This window comes from Pyrgilauda ruficollis, unplaced genomic scaffold (assembly GCF_017590135.1).
Source record: "Pyrgilauda ruficollis isolate IOZ18807 unplaced genomic scaffold, ASM1759013v1 scaffold21, whole genome shotgun sequence".
In the NCBI taxonomy this organism is placed as follows: Eukaryota; Metazoa; Chordata; class Aves; order Passeriformes; family Passeridae; genus Pyrgilauda; species Pyrgilauda ruficollis.
The window spans coordinates 1,444,089-1,462,670 of NW_024520318.1; the positions used below are offsets into that span (position 1 = coordinate 1,444,089).

The following is an 18,582-nucleotide window of genomic DNA, read 5'->3' on the forward strand; positions in this document are numbered from 1 at the left end:
CAAGAAGGTGAAATTTGATGGCAGACTGGAGCTTTTTACAGTAAAAAAGTAGCTTTTGCAGGGGTTTGTCTGATATGGCAAGAACCTTTTGGAGCGAACAGCTCAAGAAAAATGACTTTGGAGAGGAGAAGCCTTCCAGTGATTCCATGATCCCACGACTTCAACACCCAAAATAAGGACAATTTCAGCAATTGTGCAGCAATTTCACAAGCTGGTGCATTTCCCTGGGTGCTCAGCCTTGCAGCCTGGCCCTCAAACTCCATTTCCACTTCCATTTCTGTTAGAGATACGTATTATAATATTGGCTTTTCACAGATATGAAAATGGATTTTATATGTGTAGTGTTAAAGTGACTTTGTTATAAAGATATAGTTTTTATTTCTGTTGTTAATGAAGCTTAGTGAAACAGCTGATATCGGTGTGCTTGTGTTAAAGTGCCTGCTGGGCTGGGATAACACCCAATGGACACAGGATGAGGACACCTGTACAGATCTGCCAACCATCAGCTCTCGCCATCTGAAGGCAGTGAGGACCAGGGCCCAAAGTGAAGGTGATAAAAAAGGACTAAAACCACAGCCAAGGGATGTGCACGCTCTAAAATGGCAGACCCGAGGAGGAGCCACACTAAACAGCTCTTGGGGCATGAAAACTAGCTTGGGGAAAGGTTTACTGTGCATAAGGGTCTATGAATATGCAGCAGGCTGGTGTAACAGGAATGGTAAATAAAGGGTGTTTGCACAATAGCACTGTGCTCGTGGCTCAAGGCCGTTTTTAACCCTTTGCTTTACTTCCGTCTCCTACTGTCTTTTAATTAAACTTTTACAGTTTTGCCAGGAAACGGAACCTCGTTTTTCACAATTTCCATTTTTTTTTAAATATTCATTTCACTTTCCCAGGGCCCCCCGGCAGGCCTCGGCCCGCCGCTGCCATGGCAACGGATCACGTGCGGCGGGGCGGATCACGTGCGGGGCGGGTCACGTGCGGGGCGCTCACGTGAGGCGGGCGCGATGGCGGAGGAGCAGCGGGCGCTGCTGGGCGCCGATGGCGGCGATGGCGGCGGCGGCTCCCCGGGCCCTCCCCGCGCCCTGCCCGCCGCCTGCGACCCCCGCCGCCTCCCGCACCGCCTGCTCGTCCTGGCCCTCATGTGCTTCCTGGGATTCGGTGCGGGACGGGCCCGGGGGGCTGCGTGTGGGGTGGGGGGTGCGGGGTGGGGGCAGGGACAGAGCCCTGAGGCGTCCCCTTCTCTCTGCAGGCAGCTACTTCTGCTACGACAACCCGGCCGCTCTGCAGACGCAGGTTCAGCGGGTGAGTCGCTGTCAGGGCGCTTTGGAAAACACGGAGAGTGACCTTCTGTGTGGGCATGGGGCAGCGGGGAAGGGCCTCCCGCTGGCACAGGGGAGGTTTGGGATTTGGGGAGGAATTGTTCCCTGGGAGGACCTGGGAGGGCGGGCAGGCCCTGGCACGGGGTGCCAGAGCAGCCGTGGCTGTCCCTGGCAGTGCCCAGGGCCATTTGGAGCACCTCCTGATAGTGGAAGGTGTCCCTGGGCTTGGAACAAAATGAGTCCCTTCCATCCCAGCCCGTCTAGGAATTCTGTGGGTTACAGAAAATGCTGGTTCTGCTTGGCTCTCCTGAATGCTGACTCTGTGTGCACACAGCTAGCTCAGGAAGAATGTTTTTCCCATCCCTGTGCTGTGCAGGACATGAAGGTGAACACAGCCCAGTTCATGGCTCTCTATGCCTGGTACTCGTGGCCCAACGTGGTGCTGTGCTTCTTTGGAGGGTTCCTGATAGACAGAGTGTTTGGGATCCGGTGAGTGCAGCCTTTGTGGCTCTCATGTGCAGGGAATCCTGAGCTAAAACTGCAGCTGAGGTTTACACTTGATATTCTAAAGCTTTTCCAGGTTACAATAAACATCTTCAATATTTTTCCCCGCTCGATTTCGGATTTTTGAACAACATAGATGAGCTTCCTTTCCTTTATAACTTAAATAAATTGGTTTCAAAAACACCACCTTGCACTACCTGTTCTCTGTGGGAATTGCTGAGCTGCACAGTTTATAACACAAACCTTTTAATTGCCCATCCAGCTCCCCTTGTTTCCCTGCTGCAGGTCCAAAATAGTGTTTTGTAGTGGAAAAGAGAGGATTCTGCTTGTGCATGAAGTGATTTTCTTGTCTTTGCAGGCTGGGCACTGTAATATTCAGCAGCTTTGTGTGTGTTGGGCAGGTGAGTGCAGGGAGGGGCTGGAGGATGGTCTGGGCCTGCAGTTTGTGTTTCACCTCAGCTGGGAACTGGACTGGGAGAAGCCTGGGCTGTGTTGGGAGGGGGAACCTTGGAATGTGGCTGGAATTGTGGGAAGGATCCACGGCTCTGTGTGTTTGATGTGAAATTGCTTGAGGCTGCCACAGTGTCCAGCTGGGCCAGGACAGCAGAGGGAGCAAAAACCAAAAGGAGCAGGAAATGGATGTGGGAAGGGAAAGTAATTTTTGTTCCTGTTTTCAGACAGTCCTGCTCTGTTGCATACCTGAAATGCACAATTACCATTCTCCTTTGCTCTGCAGGTGGTTTTTGCTCTGGGAGCACTGTTCAATACCTTCTGGCTGATGGAAGTGGGCAGATTCATCTTTGGGTGAGTCTGGAAGGGCAGATTTGTGCTCTTTGAAGTAAGGCCATCCAGAAAACTACAAAAACTAACCCTAGAAAGCTCTCCTAGAAAAGTGCTGCCACATGGAGCCAGAACTGGTGCATTCTGAGACCTCTGAAGCTGAGGAATGCAGGATCTGCAGTTCTTGTGTAACTTAGAAAACAAAAGCCAGGACTTTGCAGGTGTTGCTGAATCCAAACCTCTGGAAGCACCAATTGTTCTGCAATCCCTGCACTTCCATTTTGGCTTTCTGTTGCCTCGTGTACACAGATCTGCACCAAGTCAGCCTGTGCCCAGGCAGCTCTCTCTGCAGTCTGCTGCTGCCAAGGCCCTTCCTGCTGTGCCTGCTGCACTGAGGGTGCTGTGTTTTTGCAGGATTGGTGGTGAGTCCCTGGCAGTGGCCCAGAACACCTATGCAGTGAGCTGGTTCAAGGGCAAGGAGCTCAACCTGGTGTTTGGATTGCAGCTCAGCATGGCCAGGATTGTGAGTGTGCACCTGGAGAGGGGGGCTCTGCTCCTCGTTTTAGGCTCCTTTTGGGGGGTTTAACCACTGCAGGTGTTTCCCTGCTGGAGCTGGGAGCTGCTCCTGGCTGGGGCAGGGGGATGTTCCAGTGCTGGCAGCCATGGATCCTTTCCTGGGGGCAGAAGGAGGGAAAAGGGGCTTTTTCCTGCTGCCTGTCAGCTGGCAATCCTGTTTGATCAAACCTGTTCAATTCAGCTCAGTTTTTGAGCTCGTGCCTGTGGGTTTATGCACTTCCCATCAGTGGAAACTCTTCAGGCTTGTATAAATTTCAATTTGTGGTGTGGAATCCTTGTTGCAAGGATTGCTTTGTTACCAACCCAGCAGGGAATCCCTTGGATCCTCTTCCCTGCTGTCCCCTGAATAACCAACACTCCTGGTGAATCCCTGGAGCTGGGAAATGCTGGGTTCTTCACGTGGCTCTGTTGTGCCTAGGGGAGCACGGTGAACATGAATATTATGGGATGGATCTACTCCAGAGTTCAGGATCTCCTGGGCTACACTGGTCCCAGCACCCTCGGCCTGGCTCTGCTCATAGGTCAGTGATGTTCTGGGTTGGTGCCACCTCGTGTGTTACTGATTTATTCATCTCTGAAAACCACTTATTAATCACTTAAAAGTATTTATTGACCACTTAAAAGCAGAATAACTCTGTCTGAGCTTAGGAACAGCAATTCCAACACCTTTTGTATCATAATCTCATTTTCTCTCAGGTTACTGCAGCTGCTGAAATGCTGTGGCGTTTTTGGGGCTGCCAAATTCAAGTCTGTGTCTTGTGGAGATGAAATATTTCACATCCTCTGAGCAAAGGATAGGCTTGAAAAATTTTCTGAGGAGTGTCAAAGCTTGCCTGTGGTCATCTGATTGTAAAAGGGAAATTTGAACAATTTTGGGGTGTGTTTCCATGGAGATTGTGGTGTTGGGAATGAGGCCAGGTTTGTTTCTGTTCCTGCAAGGGGCAGATGAGGAGCTGAGGGGGAGTGCTGGTGACGTTTTAAATAAATATAAAATAAACCCATGTACATGCCTGTGCTCCAAGGCAGGTGTGTGCCACGTGCCAGGGTTCTGATTTACACCTGAACCTTCGAGTTGTGCAGCTCTTGAGCCTTAAAGCTGGTGCTAAACTTGGTGTAACTGAGATACCCAACAAAAACCGCTCTAATTGGGCTGAAAACCAAATTACTGCTCGAGCTGTCAGCTGACCATGTGGTGTTGCCTTCTTCAGGTGGGGTCACCTGTCTCTTCTCACTGAGCTGTGCTTTAATCCTGGCTTACCTGGACAGGAGAGCAGAGAAGCTGCTTTGTAAAGAGCAGGGGAAAACAGGTGAGTGCTGGGGCTGACCCTTCCAGCCACCCTGCCCCAGCCAGCTTTGCTTTTCAGGTCATTCAGTGCCTGCTGCTAAACTTTGGCACACTTCTAATCAAAATTTGAGCTGATTTTTACATGGAGTTTTAGTTTTAAACACCAGCTCAGCAGGCAGATGCACTGTCACCTGCTTTATTTATAAAAACCAAAGTTTGCACCCATTTGTGCCACTGGTTCTGTGTTTTCTTGGAGCTGGTTTCCTTTAGCAGGGGTGCAGAACCGTGGAGCTCCTCCCTGTCAGTGTGTGCTGGCTTGAGTTTTCCACGTGGGACAACTCAAGCCAATTAAAAATGAACTCAATTTGAGACCCAGTGGAGTCCCAGCCTGGTTTGGGATGGAAGGGACCTTTAATGTCCAGCCAGGGCTGTGCTTTAGGAGGGATTTGGGATCTCCTGGGTGTGATGAATCCCAGGTTTGTCCATCCTGACTGATGGCACGCTGTGTCCCCCCTGTGCAGGAGAAGTGATCAAGCTGACAGATGTGAAGGATTTCTCCCTGTCCTTGTGGCTCATCTTTGTCATCTGTGTCTGTTACTACGCTGCAGTTTTCCCTTTCATTGGCCTTGGCAAGTAAGTGCCACTCACTTTTCCAGCCATTCCCTTGGAATCTGGCCAAGCTTGTGACCAAAATGCTTAAAAACTTCACATTCTTTGGGAATTACGAACTCGGGGGCATGAGGAATGTTTGATTTCCTGATTAAAACTGGATCCAGTTTAAAACATGGGGTGGAATTTGGGGTCCTGTAGGATTCCTTCCATATTTACAACCCAATACCTCATTATTTGGGTTAAATGTTGGTTATGGACTTTTTATGTGTTCCCCAAAGTGTAATAATTAGAGTGATCCTTCAATTAAAATCTGTGGAGTCTGCTAACAAGCTCCTAAATTAATTATAAGTTAGAATCTGGGATATTTATGTCAAAGCTCTATTTAATTTTTTTTTGTAACTGAGATTCTCATGTCTTTGTCTAACTTCATTTTGATTTCTCATCCTTCAGGTCTGCATTTTCCTCAATAATGTTTTTCCTCCCCTCAGGGTTTTCTTTATTGAAAAATTCCGATTTTCCTCTCAAGAAGCCAGTGCAATTAACAGGTACATTGTGGTGGATTTAATAAGGAACACTGCCAAATTTTAGGGTTTATTTTTGGGCACTGGGCAGGTGGGAAGAGATTTGGGATCTCCTGTGAGCTGCATTTAAGTGGAGAAATAATTTCACACGACCCAAGGAATAACTGGGAAATGTGGATGTGTTTTTTTATTAAAAACAGGTGTTCACACTGGAAAGAAAAAGCTCTGGAGGGTTTTATTTTAGTACTTAGTGATTCTTCCTTGAGTGATAAAAGCAGTTTAATAACAACACTAAAGGAACTCAGTTTGGGTAGTTTGAGGATGAATTTGAGACGTGGCCAAAGCCCAAAGCAGTGAGACCCCCAAGAAAACACTGAGTCTGTCACTGTTGGCTGCTGAGCACTTCCATGTCCTCAAGCCCTTTGGGAATTCTAAATTACTGGGATTTTTTGGGGGCTGCTTTTTTCTTCTGGCCCTGGAATTAACAAAGGACTCAGGGGGTGTTAAATGTGGAATTTCCCTCTCCTGCAGCATCGTGTACATCATCTCAGCCCCCATGTCCCCAGTGTTTGGCCTGCTGGTGGATAAAGTTGGCAAGAACATCATCTGGGTGCTGTGTGCTGTGGTCACCACGCTGGCCTCACACATCATGCTGGCCTTCACCTTCTGGAACCCCTGGATAGCCATGGTAACTCAGTCCCAAACAGAAAGAAATATCAAATATTTATTTCTGGGGTTTAGACCTAAATAGAAATAAAATATCAAATATTTATTTCTGGGATTTAGACTTAAATAGAAATATAAAATTTTTATTTCTGGGATTTGGACTTAAGTAGAAATAAAATATCAAATTTTTATTTCTGGGATTTAGACTTAAATAGAAATAAATTATCAAATATTTCTTTCATAAATATAAATTAAGCAATGGGGTTGGCACTGAATTATTGTGTGTGTTGGGAGGTGGAAAAGATTCCTCACTCCATTACTAAATTCCTCTGCCAGGTCTTCACTTTTCTCCTAAAAATTGTTCTTTTAAATTATTTCTGAAGTTTTTTTACTATTATTCAAACTGCTCACTTTTATCCTAAAAATTGCTCTTTTAGTTTATTTCTGAAGTTTTTTACTATTATTCAAACTGCTCACTTGTTCTTTTAGTTCATTTCTGAAGTTTTTTTACTATTATTCAAACTGCTTATTTTTCTCCTAAAAATCATTATTTTAATTTATTTCTGAAGCTTATTACTGTTACTGAAACAGCCTCTGATGTGCTGGATGGAACTCAGTAAAAATGTGCATTCTTGAGGCAGATTTCCTGCAGTGTTGGTTTGGAGCTGAGCACTGTGCTGCTCATCAGTGGGGCAGGGATTCAAAACTTTGGTTTTCAAGCATCTTTCCCGTGAGGTGCAGCTCTGGGTGCTCAATCAGACCCTAATTTAAATGATCAGGGTTTATTTTGGGGATCATTCCCAGAAGAAGCCCCGAGTGTGGACATTTATTTCGAGTTTCATGGCACAGAGCATTCCTTGAGCCGCTTTCTGTCCCTGTCGGGGGTGCATTGATCTGTTGGAGCCGCAGCTCCGGGTGGCCCTGCTGTGACCCCGTGTCCCCTGTGTCCCCAGTGCCTGCTGGGTGTGTCCTATTCCCTGCTGGCCTGTGCCCTGTGGCCCATGGTGGCCTTTGTGGTCCCCGAGCACCAGCTGGGAACTGCCTATGGCTTGTGAGTACCTCCGTGGCTTTGTGGCAGTGCAGGGCTCTCCAGCCTGCAGGGAGCAGCTTTGGGGTGACCTGGGGAGGGCTGGGGACAAGGGACAGAGGGACAGGACACATGGAGAGGGCAGGGATGGATGGCATTGGGAATTCCAGTGAAGGGAGCCTGCAGGAGAGCTGGAGAGGGACCTTGGAGTGCCAGGACAAGGGGGAATGGTTTAAACTCCAGAGATGGGACACTGGGAAGGAATTGTTCCCTGGGAGGGTGGGGAGGGGCTGGGATGGAATTCCTGGATTTGGTGTGGTTGCCCCTGGGTCCCTGGCAGTGCCCCAGGCCAGGCTGGACCCTGGGGCAGTGGGAGGGGTCCCTGCCCATGGGTCTGGGTGGGCTTTAAGGTCCCTTCCATCCCAAGTCATGCCCTGATCCCTGACACTCTGGAACCACTGAATCTGAGCAGATCCAGCCCATTCCTGGTTCCAGCTCCTCCAGGCTGGGAGCAGGAGTTCCAGGCTGCTCTGGGGAGGGGGGTTTGGGACAGAGCCTGAGGCTGGGGGAGGCACAGGAACTTCTGCAAAACCCAGCCCTGCCTCCCCATGTCCCAACAAACGGGGACAGTGCAGCTCTCGTGGGCTCAGTGCCACTGAGGAGCTTTCCCTGAGGAAATGAAACTCCATTTTCCTGAGGAAAGAAAGAAAGAAATCACTGCTGTTCCTGCTCTGTCCCAGCATGCAGTCCATCCAGAACCTGGGCCTGGCAGTGATTGCCATAGCAGCTGGCATGATCCTGGACACCAGGGGATACCTGTTCCTGGAGGTCTTCTTCAGTGCCTGTGTTTGCTGTGAGTCTGGAACACGCTGGGAATGGGCTCAGGAAGCTTCACTGGGCTCTCTGGCTTCACATTTCCTGGAAAACAGAAACATTCCTCTCCAAGAGGTGTCAGCTGGGCAGCGTTGGGATGAACTCACAGCCACTGAAGTGCTTGGGGTTTCCTTGAAGCGTGGAGAGTTTCAGTGTTTAAAAAATTGAGTGAGAGTAGACAAACAGTGCTTTTAAAGTGTAAATTATAAGATTAAAATTAAAATACTTTCTGAATTACCACGTTCTGTGAGCACGGGGAGATTTACAAAAGCAGGAAACTCCTCTGAGTTAGAACTTCCATGAAAATCTTGGCTGTGGGTTCAGCCTGGTCATTTATTGTCAGCTAAAATTGTCCCTTTCCTTTTGCAGTGTCACTGATAGCTGTGGTCATGCTGTACTTCGTGAATCACCTCACAGGTGAGTCTTTGCAGCTTCTCCTTCCCTCAATTTCTACTTCTGTAAAATCATTCTTCTGCTTTCTCAGTGCTCTGAGAGCTCCTGGGGGGAGTTTTGATAGCAAAGCCACAAAACCCCAGTTTGAAAGGTCTCAGTGCCCACTGCTGCTCTTACAGGTGGTGATCTCAACTGGTCTGCAAAGAAAAGGGCAAAACTGCAAAAAGCAGCTGCTTCTGAGTAAGTACAGAGCCAGCAAATGTCAGTGCCTTGGGAAGTGTTTGTCCTGAAGGGATTGAGCAGATCATTTCTCCAATCTGATTTCTGTTGGATTTATTTTCTTCAGTCTGTTTTAGGATTTCATATCCTGCCTCCTGTGAGTCAGTGTTTGGGGCAGCATTATCCAGGTGTCCTTTCCTGGCACTGTTCCTCTCTGCTTTCCTTTATTTCAGTGGCCTCACAAGTGAAGTGTGGTGGTTTGAGCCTAAATCACAGCACTGATGGGATTTAGGCTGTCCCAGGCCAGGGTTTGTCACCCTAGTGTAACAATTCAGGGATTCCAGGGATTCTGTGGGGTTTGGGATGTGCCATTTCAGGGTTTGTCACCCTTGTGTAACAATTCCAGGGGTTCTGGGGGATCTGGGATGTGCCATTTCAGGGTTTGTCACCCTTGTGTAACAATTCCAGGGGTTCTGGGGGATCTGGGATGTCCCATCTCAGTGTTTGTGACCCTTGTGTAACAATTCCAGGGGTTCTGGGGGATCTGGGATGTCCCATCTCAGTGTTTGTGACCCTTGTGTAACAATTCCAGGGGTTCTGGGGGATCTGGGCTGCCCCAGGCCAGGGTTTGCAGTAATTGTTGTCCCCATTTCTTGCAGAAAGGAAAGTTGAATAGCAAAGCCCATCCCAGGTGGGAGCTCCAGCACCTCCCCAGCTGCCAGCAGCAGGGTTGAGGTTGCTCTGTAGCTCTCTGGAAGATCCACTCACCCCTGGGGGTTCCAGCACTGCCTCAGCCCCTGCTGTGTTCTAACAATTCCAAAATTCCTTTTCCTGCTGGGCTGAGCTCTGCCTCCCCACGGGCCCCTGGAGCAAAGCTGAGCTCAGACCCCCTGAGCTCACAGGGTGGAACTTCCTGAGCAAAAAGCCTTTTTGTGTTCTCACCCAGGGCTCCCAGCACCTCCCTGCTGCTGCTTCTGTCACTGTCCTCATGCAAAAACCACTTTTGAAATGTATTCACAGCTTTGGGGTTGTGTCCTTTCACCACAGTGCAAAAAGAGCCACAGATGCTCAAAGGGACCTTTTTTTTTTTGTAGACTTCTGAACTCTGAGACTGCTGAGCAGTCTTTTATTGCCTTCTCGATTCTCTTTGTATTGTAATGTTTATTTTAAGGATGAAAGTTTGTTTAATAGATAGAAAAGTTGTTACAGAACTCCCTGAGCACGTTGTAATCTGGGAAAAACCAAAAGGTTTCTCTTTCTACTGAAATCTTGGAATGAAATAAAAGGAACCTGCAGAAATCAGCCTCTCTCTTTCTTTACACTGAATTATTGATCCCTGCACATCTCAGGCTCGTTCACCTGATAGCCCAGAACATTTCCTAGCTATTACAATAACAATACTAAAATATTAAATGATATTCCAATAATTCCCTGCTTGGCAGGGTTTTCCCTCAGGGCAAACATCTTTTTGCCACTTTTTCTTTTGCAGAGCAGAAGAGCAGGAGAGGCTCAGAAGGCAGAATGAAGATGATTTGGCAAAATTGCTGCCAAAAGCTGATGCCTTTAGTTTAAGGAATAAATACCTGTCCAAGCTTGGAGCTCAGGTATCACTAACAGGGGTCCACAGACAATTCAAAACCAGAATAATCAGGAGTTTATTTAAAGAATTTGGCTGGTTTTAACAGCCAGCAGCTCCACCTCTGAGTGAAATTCCTGGGATTTGGTCTCAGAAAGAAACCTCCCAATAATTAAAAATCGAATGAAGGAAAGGGATCAAAGGCTGGCCCACCTCAGAAGCTGAGGAATGTCTTAATTTTATTTTTTTGCAGCTCCCAGCTCATTACTGCTCCTGTTTCTCAACCCTGGCCCACAGAAGCGTGCTGAAATAGCAGCTTGGCCCTGTGGAAAAGCAGGAATACACTGAATTTCCTGGGACACAGAGCCCAGCACCAGCAGATGCTCCGTGCTTTGCTGCCAGCCTAGATCCTAGATTTAAAATATTGCCTAAAACTCCTCCTTGCTGGGCAGTGCAGAGATGCTGATGGGGAATTGTGGCTCTGGTGGAACCTCTGAGCAGCTCCTCCTGCCTCAAATGCTCCGTGAGTAGCTGAGCCAGGGGCCAGGATTTGATCTCTGGCTGTCACATGGGAAAACTCAATCATTGCTGGGATGAGCCTGGATGGAGGTGGGGATTTCCAGCCTCTCCCCTTGGACACCTTCATTGCTCTGGTTTGTTTTTCTGAGAGAAGAAGGTGAGGAAAAGCTCCCAAGTGAATATTTGAGAGGAATCTCCAATTCCAGAAGGACAGAAAGTGTTCACCTTGGAATTTATCCCAGGTCTGGAACAGCAATAACCTCTCCAAGCCTGAATAATGTGAAAACTGATTTATTTTTAAGAGTTAGTGACTAAAAACCATAAAAAGAGTTAAAGCAAGAGCTGAGTTTGGCTTCCAGAGGGAAAAGCCTCCAATTCCACGGTGGAACTCATCATTTTCCCAGCGCTGCAGTGGGAGGCTCCTTGCTGAGGAGGGACTTCCCAGAGCTCCTGCAGAGAGCATTTTGCTTTGGTTTAATTACTCCTCGAGGTAATTAGATAAATGATCCCTGAAGTGAGCAGATCTTGCTTTACAGGGCAGGAGCAGGAGGTTTGTGGAGCCCCAGGAATGGGGAAAATTCCTGGGATGGCTCCAGGGAGTTCGAGTTCCTGTGAGCCACAAAAGCTCAGGAGCCTTTGCCTTGTGCTTGGCTGCAGAGAGAGGAGTCTGTTAGGGTAAAAATGCTGCATTTGATGTAGGATATTCTTAATTTAATATTTTAATTTAAGCAGAACTCACAGTCTTAAAGTTGGTTTTAAAAGAGACTTTGCAGTGAAGATTTCTTTGATGTCCCTGGAAAAGTCTCATTTTTCTGAAGGACCTTTTGGGTGAAAGTTCTGGATTCTGAAGGACAGTGTGGGAAAGCAGAGCAGAGCAGGGAGCTCCTGCCCCTGAGCTGTGCTGGGTTTTACTGGTTCTGGCTCCTCAGAACCAGCACTGAGGGCTTGGCTTGGCTGCTGGTTTCCTTGTAGACTTGTGAATTTTGGGTGTTTTTAAATAAAACCTTCCACTGAACGCTGCTTTTTGCTTGTTGAGGGTTCTCATGTTGTCTTTTGGGTTTGTTGGGGACATTTTTTCCCCTGGGAAGGGTGGAGAGTTTGGGGGAAGTTTCTCTTTGAGGATCCAAAGGCAAAGCTTCCCCCACTGCTGGGTTGTTGATTTTTTCCATGGGGAGGGAGAGAATTAAATTGAATTTTGCTCTTCTGCTTCTCTTGAACTCTGCCACGTTCTGGTGGGAGCTGCTCTGCTGTTCCCTCCAGGCCGGCTTTTCCAGCCCTGCGGTTCCTGTTTCAGTTTCACTTGCTGAATTCCCCGCACCCTTCAGCATCCTGCCCCAGCCCTGGGGGGACTCCTGGGGACAAATTCCCCTGGGAGCTGCAGCCCCTCCGGCTGGCTGTGGAGAGGGCTCTGACCCTCCCTGGGCACAGTTATTGAAAACATCTCAAAATCGGGCATTTATTGGGCCAATTGCTCAGAATCTCTGCGTGCCCTGCCCGCGGTGGCCGAGGAGGGGCAGGGGATGGAGCCGGGAGGGAATTTATCCCAGGATTGCTCCTTCTTCCAGCCGCCTCTCACTAGAGGTCAGCACCGCCCCGCTGCTGCCTCGGGATGTTGGCAAATCGGGAAATTGGGATGAAAACCTTCGGGGCTGCGGCTGCCGGGGTTTGTTTTGGTGCCCATCCCTGGCAGTGCCAGGCTGGACAGGGCTCCCTGCAGTGCTGGAAGGAGTCCCTGCCCTTGGCCGCGTGGTTTTTAAGGTGCTTCCAGCCCAAAACAATCAGGGATTCCATGGAATAGAGTCCAGTCTTTAGGAAAAGCACCTCAATCCCTCACTTCTGGATTTATTTGCAAGGTGGGTGAAGTCTCGGTGTTCTCTGTTGGGTTTTACCAGGGGAGGCTCAGGTGGGCAGCAGCAGGAATTTCCCCATGGAATGGGTGGTCAGGCTTTGGGCTGCCCAGGGAGGTTTGGATGCCCACCCCTGGAGGTGTCCAGGGAATTCCTGGAGGTGTCCCCAGTGCTCTGGGCTGGGGACAAGGTGGGGATCTGGCACAGCAGGGACTCGATGCTCTGGGAGGGCTTTTCCAGCCTCAGGGATCCCGGGATTCTGGATTATTCCACGTGCTCCTGAGTGGGCTTGGGGAGCTGTTGGTGGATGAGCTTTGGCTGATCCAGCTGCACCTGACCTTTGGAAGAAAACTCCCTCATTTCTTTGGGATTTGGGGCTGGAGCTCCTCTGTTCTTCAAGCCAAAGGTGGGGCCTCCAGGGAACAGAAGGAGAAATATTCCTGCTCTGTTCCCCCTGCCCAAGCTGCTCCTCTGGGATTTTGATTTTGCAGTTATGGGTCTGTGAACACGGGGCTGCTCCTCAGATGATCCCAATCAGCATTAGCCCGTAATTAATGGAGTTGTTAACGAGTTAACAAAGCTCTGTGTGTGGGCACAGCTGGGAACGGCAGGAACTGAGCCCTGGTGGAGCTGGCACATCCCACAGCCCTGCTGGCAGCTGGAATGGGATGGAATATATAATAATAATAATAATAATAATAATAATAATAATAATAATCATCATCATCATCATCATCATCATCATCATGTGTGTTTGATATAATACAGCAAATAAAGGTCAGGGAAGGAGCAGCCTCCTGGCAGCTCATTTGGGGCTGGGGCAAACCCAGAGGGACATCTCAGGTTTCCTCAATCCTGATGGAAATTTCCTTCAACTCCACACTCCAGGACTTGGCCAAAAACCCAACTTTATTCCCAGAACGTCTGCAGGTGAGCATGACATGGATTTCTAATATTATTTAATATTCTTACATACATGTTTTGGGGTTTATTTTACAGTGCAGCAGTAGGAACAAATCAGCTTGGATTTGTTGGGCCAGAGGAGGTTTTTGGGTGTCCCTCATTGCCCACCCTGCATCCCAGACCCCCATGAAGATGAAATCCAGGGCAAACCTTGACTTCCCAATCTACCAGAAAAAGCATTGCTTAGAAGAGCTCCCTAAAGCAAATTTCCCAGGATTTTAGATTAAAGAAATCCCTGCAAGCAGTTTGTAGTGAGACTGGAGGTGCCACCGCAGCTGAGGGAAGGTGTCAGGAATGAGGGATGCACCCAGGGAGAGCTGAGGGAAAGCTGGAGGAGCACTCCAGGCTCCAAGGAAATCCAGCAGCTCCTCGTTTGCATGGATTGATTTCCCTGCCCCTGGACTCTGACATCAATTCAGTGACAGGTGATGGATTGCCTGTAATGCCAATGTGACTTCAGAGCTGACTCCAGGGCAAACCTCTCACTGGTACTGCTGCAGTTTGGAATTCTGGGCTGTGCTGCAGGGGAAGCAAAGCCAGCCCTTTCCTTTTGCCACGGCTGAGAGCAGAGGAGGCTCCTGGGGCAGTCCTTGGCTTGGGATTGTTTGGGATATTCAGGGCAGAGGGAGCACATCCCCTGCTTTGGTGCCCTTGGCTTGGAGCAGGGATGGCCCCAGTGCCAGAGGCAGGCTTGGGTGGGATGCTGGGCAGGAATCTTCCCTGGCAGGGTGGAGAGGGGCTGGGATGGGTTCCCCAAGGCTGCCCCTGGATCCCTGGCAGTGCCCAAGGCTGGGCTGGGCAGGGGGAGGTGTCCCTGCCATGGCAGGGTGGGATTTGGGGTCCCTCCAAACCATTCCAGGATCCTGGCACTTCCATAATGCCACACCCATCCATTTTGGTGCCATTTCTATCCCCATTAATCATTTTAAAAATCATTTTATTTAATCCTTAATTAATCATTCCCAAAATAATTTTCAAATTCCATTTTAAATCTGGCATTTTAAAGGTGCCACAAGAAGGGCACAATCCACAGACTCACATTTTTTCCCTTTGCACAGAATAATTTTTTTTCCCTTCTCCTTTCTGGGGCAGTCCTTGGCTTGGGATTGTTTGGGATATTCAGGGCAGAGGGAGCACATCCCCTGCTTTGGTGCCCTTGGCTTGGAGCAGGGATGGCCCCAGTGCCAGAGGCAGGCTTGGGTGGGATGCTGGGCAGGAATCTTCCCTGGCAGGGTGGAGAGGGGCTGGGATGGGTTCCCCAAGGCTGCCCCTGGATCCCTGGCAGTGCCCAAGGCTGGGCTGGGCAGGGGGAGGTGTCCCTGCCATGGCAGGGTGGGATTTGGGGTCCCTCCAAACCATTCCAGGATCCTGGCACTTCCATAATGCCACACCCATCCATTTTGGTGCCATTTCTATCCCCATTAATAATTTTTTAAATAATTTTATTTAATCATTAATTAATCATTCCCAAAATAATTTTCAAATTCCATTTTAAATCTGGCATTTTAAAGGTGCCACAAGAAGGGCACAATCCACAGACTCACATTTTTTCCCTTTGCACAGAATAATTTTTTTTCCCTTCTCCTTTCCTCCTGCCCTTCCTGCTCTCCCTTTGGCCAGGCTGCTGCTCCCAAGGGTTTGTTCATGAGCTTAACCCAATTAGTGCTCTCAGGAGCAGAGCCTGATTACCCTGCACATCCTTTTGGAATCCATCACTGAATATTGCCTGACAGAGTTAGCAGCTGGCCTCCCAGTGAACCAAAGGGATTCGGGAGCTCCTTCCTTCCAGCCAGGAGCACATCCCCCTGCCCCAGCACTGCCAGGAGCCTTCCCCATTCTCAAAGTGGGGCTTTTCTGGGGGATCAGTCTGTGGTTTTGAGTAGAAAGCACAGCTTGGAGTCGTTGCAGCAGTTCCAGAGCTGCTGCTGTGATCCCTGTCCGAGGTTTTTGATGGCCACAGCAGAGATTCCCTTTGAGGAGCTGCAGGAATCAGGAGCTCAGAGGCTTCCCAGGGCTCAAGGGCAGCAATTCAGGTGCCTCCATCTGTTTTCCTGCCTGGGAACCAGGCTGGTTTTCCACCCTCAGTGGGAAATGCTCTTCCCCAGGAGAACCTTGCAGGTTCTGATGCTCCAGAGGGTGCAGATTCCAGCTCTGAGCCAGGCTGATATCCAGAGGAAAATCATTATTCCAGCTCCTCCTTTGGCAGCTCCTGGCACTGGGGATGAATCCCTGGCAGCCTGGCATCGTTAGGGATTGATGGGCTCCCCCTGATTTCCTTTTCCTGGCAGCCTCCCCTGCTCCATGCATCATTCCCAAGCACCCCAATTCCCTGCTGGAGCTGGAGCTGGAGCCAGCTGCAGCTCTGGGGGTCTCCCATCCTCCTGGAGGGCTGGAGCTGGAGCCAGCTGCAGCTCTGGGGGTCTCCCATCCTCCTGGAGGGCTGGAGCTGGAGCCAGCTGCAGCTCTGGGGGTCTCCCATCCTCCTGGAGGGCTGGAGCTGGAGCCAGCTGCAGCTCTGGGGGTCTCCCATCCTCCTGGAAGGTGACTTGTGGCACGTCCCACCCCACGAGCTCCTGGTGCCATCTGGGCTGCCCGGAGCAGCTCCTGCTCCCCAGCTGCTCTTCCCCAGCCCTCTGGGGCTGCTTTTGTCATCACAAACCTCTTCCCCAGCTCTTTTATTCCTGAAATAAGAAATGGATCCCAGGGAATTGTGCTGTGGGATATTAAAGTCAGTATTTATTCGTGAGGGTCGCTTTGGGGGGGGGCTAATTGGAGCAGGTTTTCTGCTCAGGCTGCAGAACGGGGCAATAAAAATCAGAGATTGATGGTTATGAGCAGATTAAACGGGCATCAAAGTTATAAATTACAGCCCTGCCCGAGCTGGGATTGGCCACCAGAGATGCTGCTAAGTGCCAGGGGTGTTTAATGAGCTCGTTTATTCGCAGGCCTCCGACTGCATCGACTTGGGGAGTTTATTGGAAGTGTGTTTAAAATAACAACGGTGCCAGCAGCGCTGGGCATGGCTGTGCTGCCAGGGTCAAACAGCCCAGGGGGAAAAGCAGGAGATGAAAGCAGAGATTTGGAGTTCCAGGGCACTCTGGGGGCTTGGGGGGCACGAGGGATCCTGTCCTGTGGTTCTGCACTGCTGGAATTTTGGAGGGATATTTTTTGGAGTGTTATTTTTTGGAGTGGTAATCTTTTTGGAGTGATATTTTTTTGAGTGATATTTTTTTGTAGGGATTATTTTTTTGTAGGGATTATTTTGGTAGTGATTTTTTTGAGCAATGTTTTTTTTGAATGACATTTTTTTTGAGTGATATTTTTTTGGAATGATATTATTGAAGAGGATATTATTGACAGTGATATCATTCGAGGTGGTGTTATTTAAGGTGATATTTTTTGAAGTGGTAATATTATTTTTTTGAGTGATATTTTTTGTAGGGATTATTTTTTTGTAGGGATTATTTTGGTAGTGATTTTTTTGAGCAATGTTTTTTTTGAATGACATTTTTTTTGAGTGATATTTTTTTGGAATGATATTATTGAAGAGGATATTATTGACAGTGATATCATTCGAGGTGGTGTTATTTAAGGTGATATTTTTTGAAGTGGTAATATTTAAAGTGGTGTTATTTAAAGTTGTATTATTTGAAGTGATTTTATTTAAAGTGGTGTTATTTAAAGTGGTGTTATTTCAAGTGACATTATTTAAGATGATGTTATTTAGTGACATTATTTAAGGTGCTGTTATTTACAGTGGCTCTTGATGGACTCCCAGCCCCTCGTGCAGTTAAATGGAATAATGGCAGCTGCAGCTTTTAACAAAAATGTGGAATTTTCCTAAAGAAATGAGGTGAAGTCTTTGACACAGGGCACAGCTGGAGGACTCTTTTTTTTTTTTTTTTTCCCTGGAAAACCTGAGGAATGTCCCACGTGGGAAATGAGGCAGGAAGAGGTTCAGGGGCAGGAATTCTGTCCTTGCCAGAGCAGCTGTGGCTGCCAAATCCCTGGAAGTGTCCAAGGCCAGGCTGGATGGGGAAGGTGTCCCTGCACAGGGGATGGGATGGCTCTGAGATCCCAAACTATTCCATGATTCCTCTCTGCTGAAAAAAAAAGAGGAATTATTGTGGCCTGGAGGCTGGGCTGGGGGTTGTTCCCTCTGGGGAAGGGGATGCTGCTCCAGCAGTTTCCTGGGAGCCCAGGCAGAGCAGCCCCCACCTCACATCCGAGGGAAATAAAGCACCGGAATGATCCCAATAAATTACAATAATTGTGCCTGGCAGCATGTGGTAATTTAAAATGGATTAATCTAACAAGGCTTAAAGAGGAATAAATAATAAACATCTCCAAGCAGTGGGAACCCTGCTCTCCTTCATCCTGCCTGGATATTAATTACTGCTCATAAACTGCTGCAAAAATCAAGCTGGGAGGAGAAGGAAGGAGGAATTCAGCCCAAGGAGTGGGGCAGAGCAGGGGAACGTTCCCAGCACCCCTGAGCAGTGGGAATGTGCTGCCTCCATCCCGGGGGCTCAGGCTGGGTCTGTCCCTCATTTCGGGGAGCTGGGATTCCCCATGGATAAAGGATGGAGCACAGCTGCTAGAACCAGCTCATCCTCACGCGTGGAGCTGCGACCCAGGGCTCTCCTGGCACAGAATCCCAGAGGAAACCTGAGCTGGGGAAGGAGGGGAGGGCAGAGCCCAGGGCTGGCTGTGTGCTGTGCCTTGTCCTGGGCTTGGCTCTCTCCCGGCCTGCGCCGGGCGTTCCGTGCTGGTCCAAGGGCAGATCCAGCAGCGCTGGCAGCTCTTCCCTTCCCATTCCCCTTCCCATTCCCTTCCCCTTCCCATTCCCCTTCCCCTTCCCATTCCCCTTCCCATTCCCCTTCCCATTCCCCTTCCCAT

The 18,582-nt window shown here is 49.0% G+C and overlaps 1 protein-coding gene across 24 annotated transcripts in view; it reads left to right on the forward strand.

Moving 5' to 3' along the window:
* The first annotated feature begins 978 nt into the window (after window positions 1-978).
* MFSD1 (major facilitator superfamily domain containing 1) overlaps window positions 979-18,582 on the forward strand; it is a 20,012-nt gene continuing 2,408 nt past the window's right edge. For 2 of the 24 annotated variants that reach the window (XR_005955154.1, XR_005955153.1), the window contains exons 1-15: window positions 980-1,161; window positions 1,253-1,305; window positions 1,699-1,811; window positions 2,185-2,227; window positions 2,563-2,630; window positions 3,021-3,129; window positions 3,601-3,703; window positions 4,391-4,489; window positions 4,989-5,100; window positions 5,568-5,624; window positions 6,132-6,288; window positions 7,220-7,317; window positions 7,997-8,146; window positions 8,536-8,583; window positions 8,739-8,799. Coding sequence is in view for 12 of the 24 variants with exons in the window: in XM_041467618.1 (XP_041323552.1) it covers window positions 1,008-1,161; window positions 1,253-1,305; window positions 1,699-1,811; window positions 2,185-2,227; window positions 2,563-2,630; window positions 3,021-3,129; window positions 3,601-3,703; window positions 4,391-4,489; window positions 4,989-5,100; window positions 5,568-5,624; window positions 6,132-6,288; window positions 7,220-7,317; window positions 8,034-8,146; window positions 8,536-8,583; window positions 8,739-8,799; window positions 10,268-10,382; window positions 10,608-10,667 (1,563 nt within the window). In the remaining 12 variants the exon portion in view is untranslated. The other 22 variants (XR_005955147.1, XM_041467627.1, XM_041467618.1 and 19 more) reach the window with 21 other exon arrangements.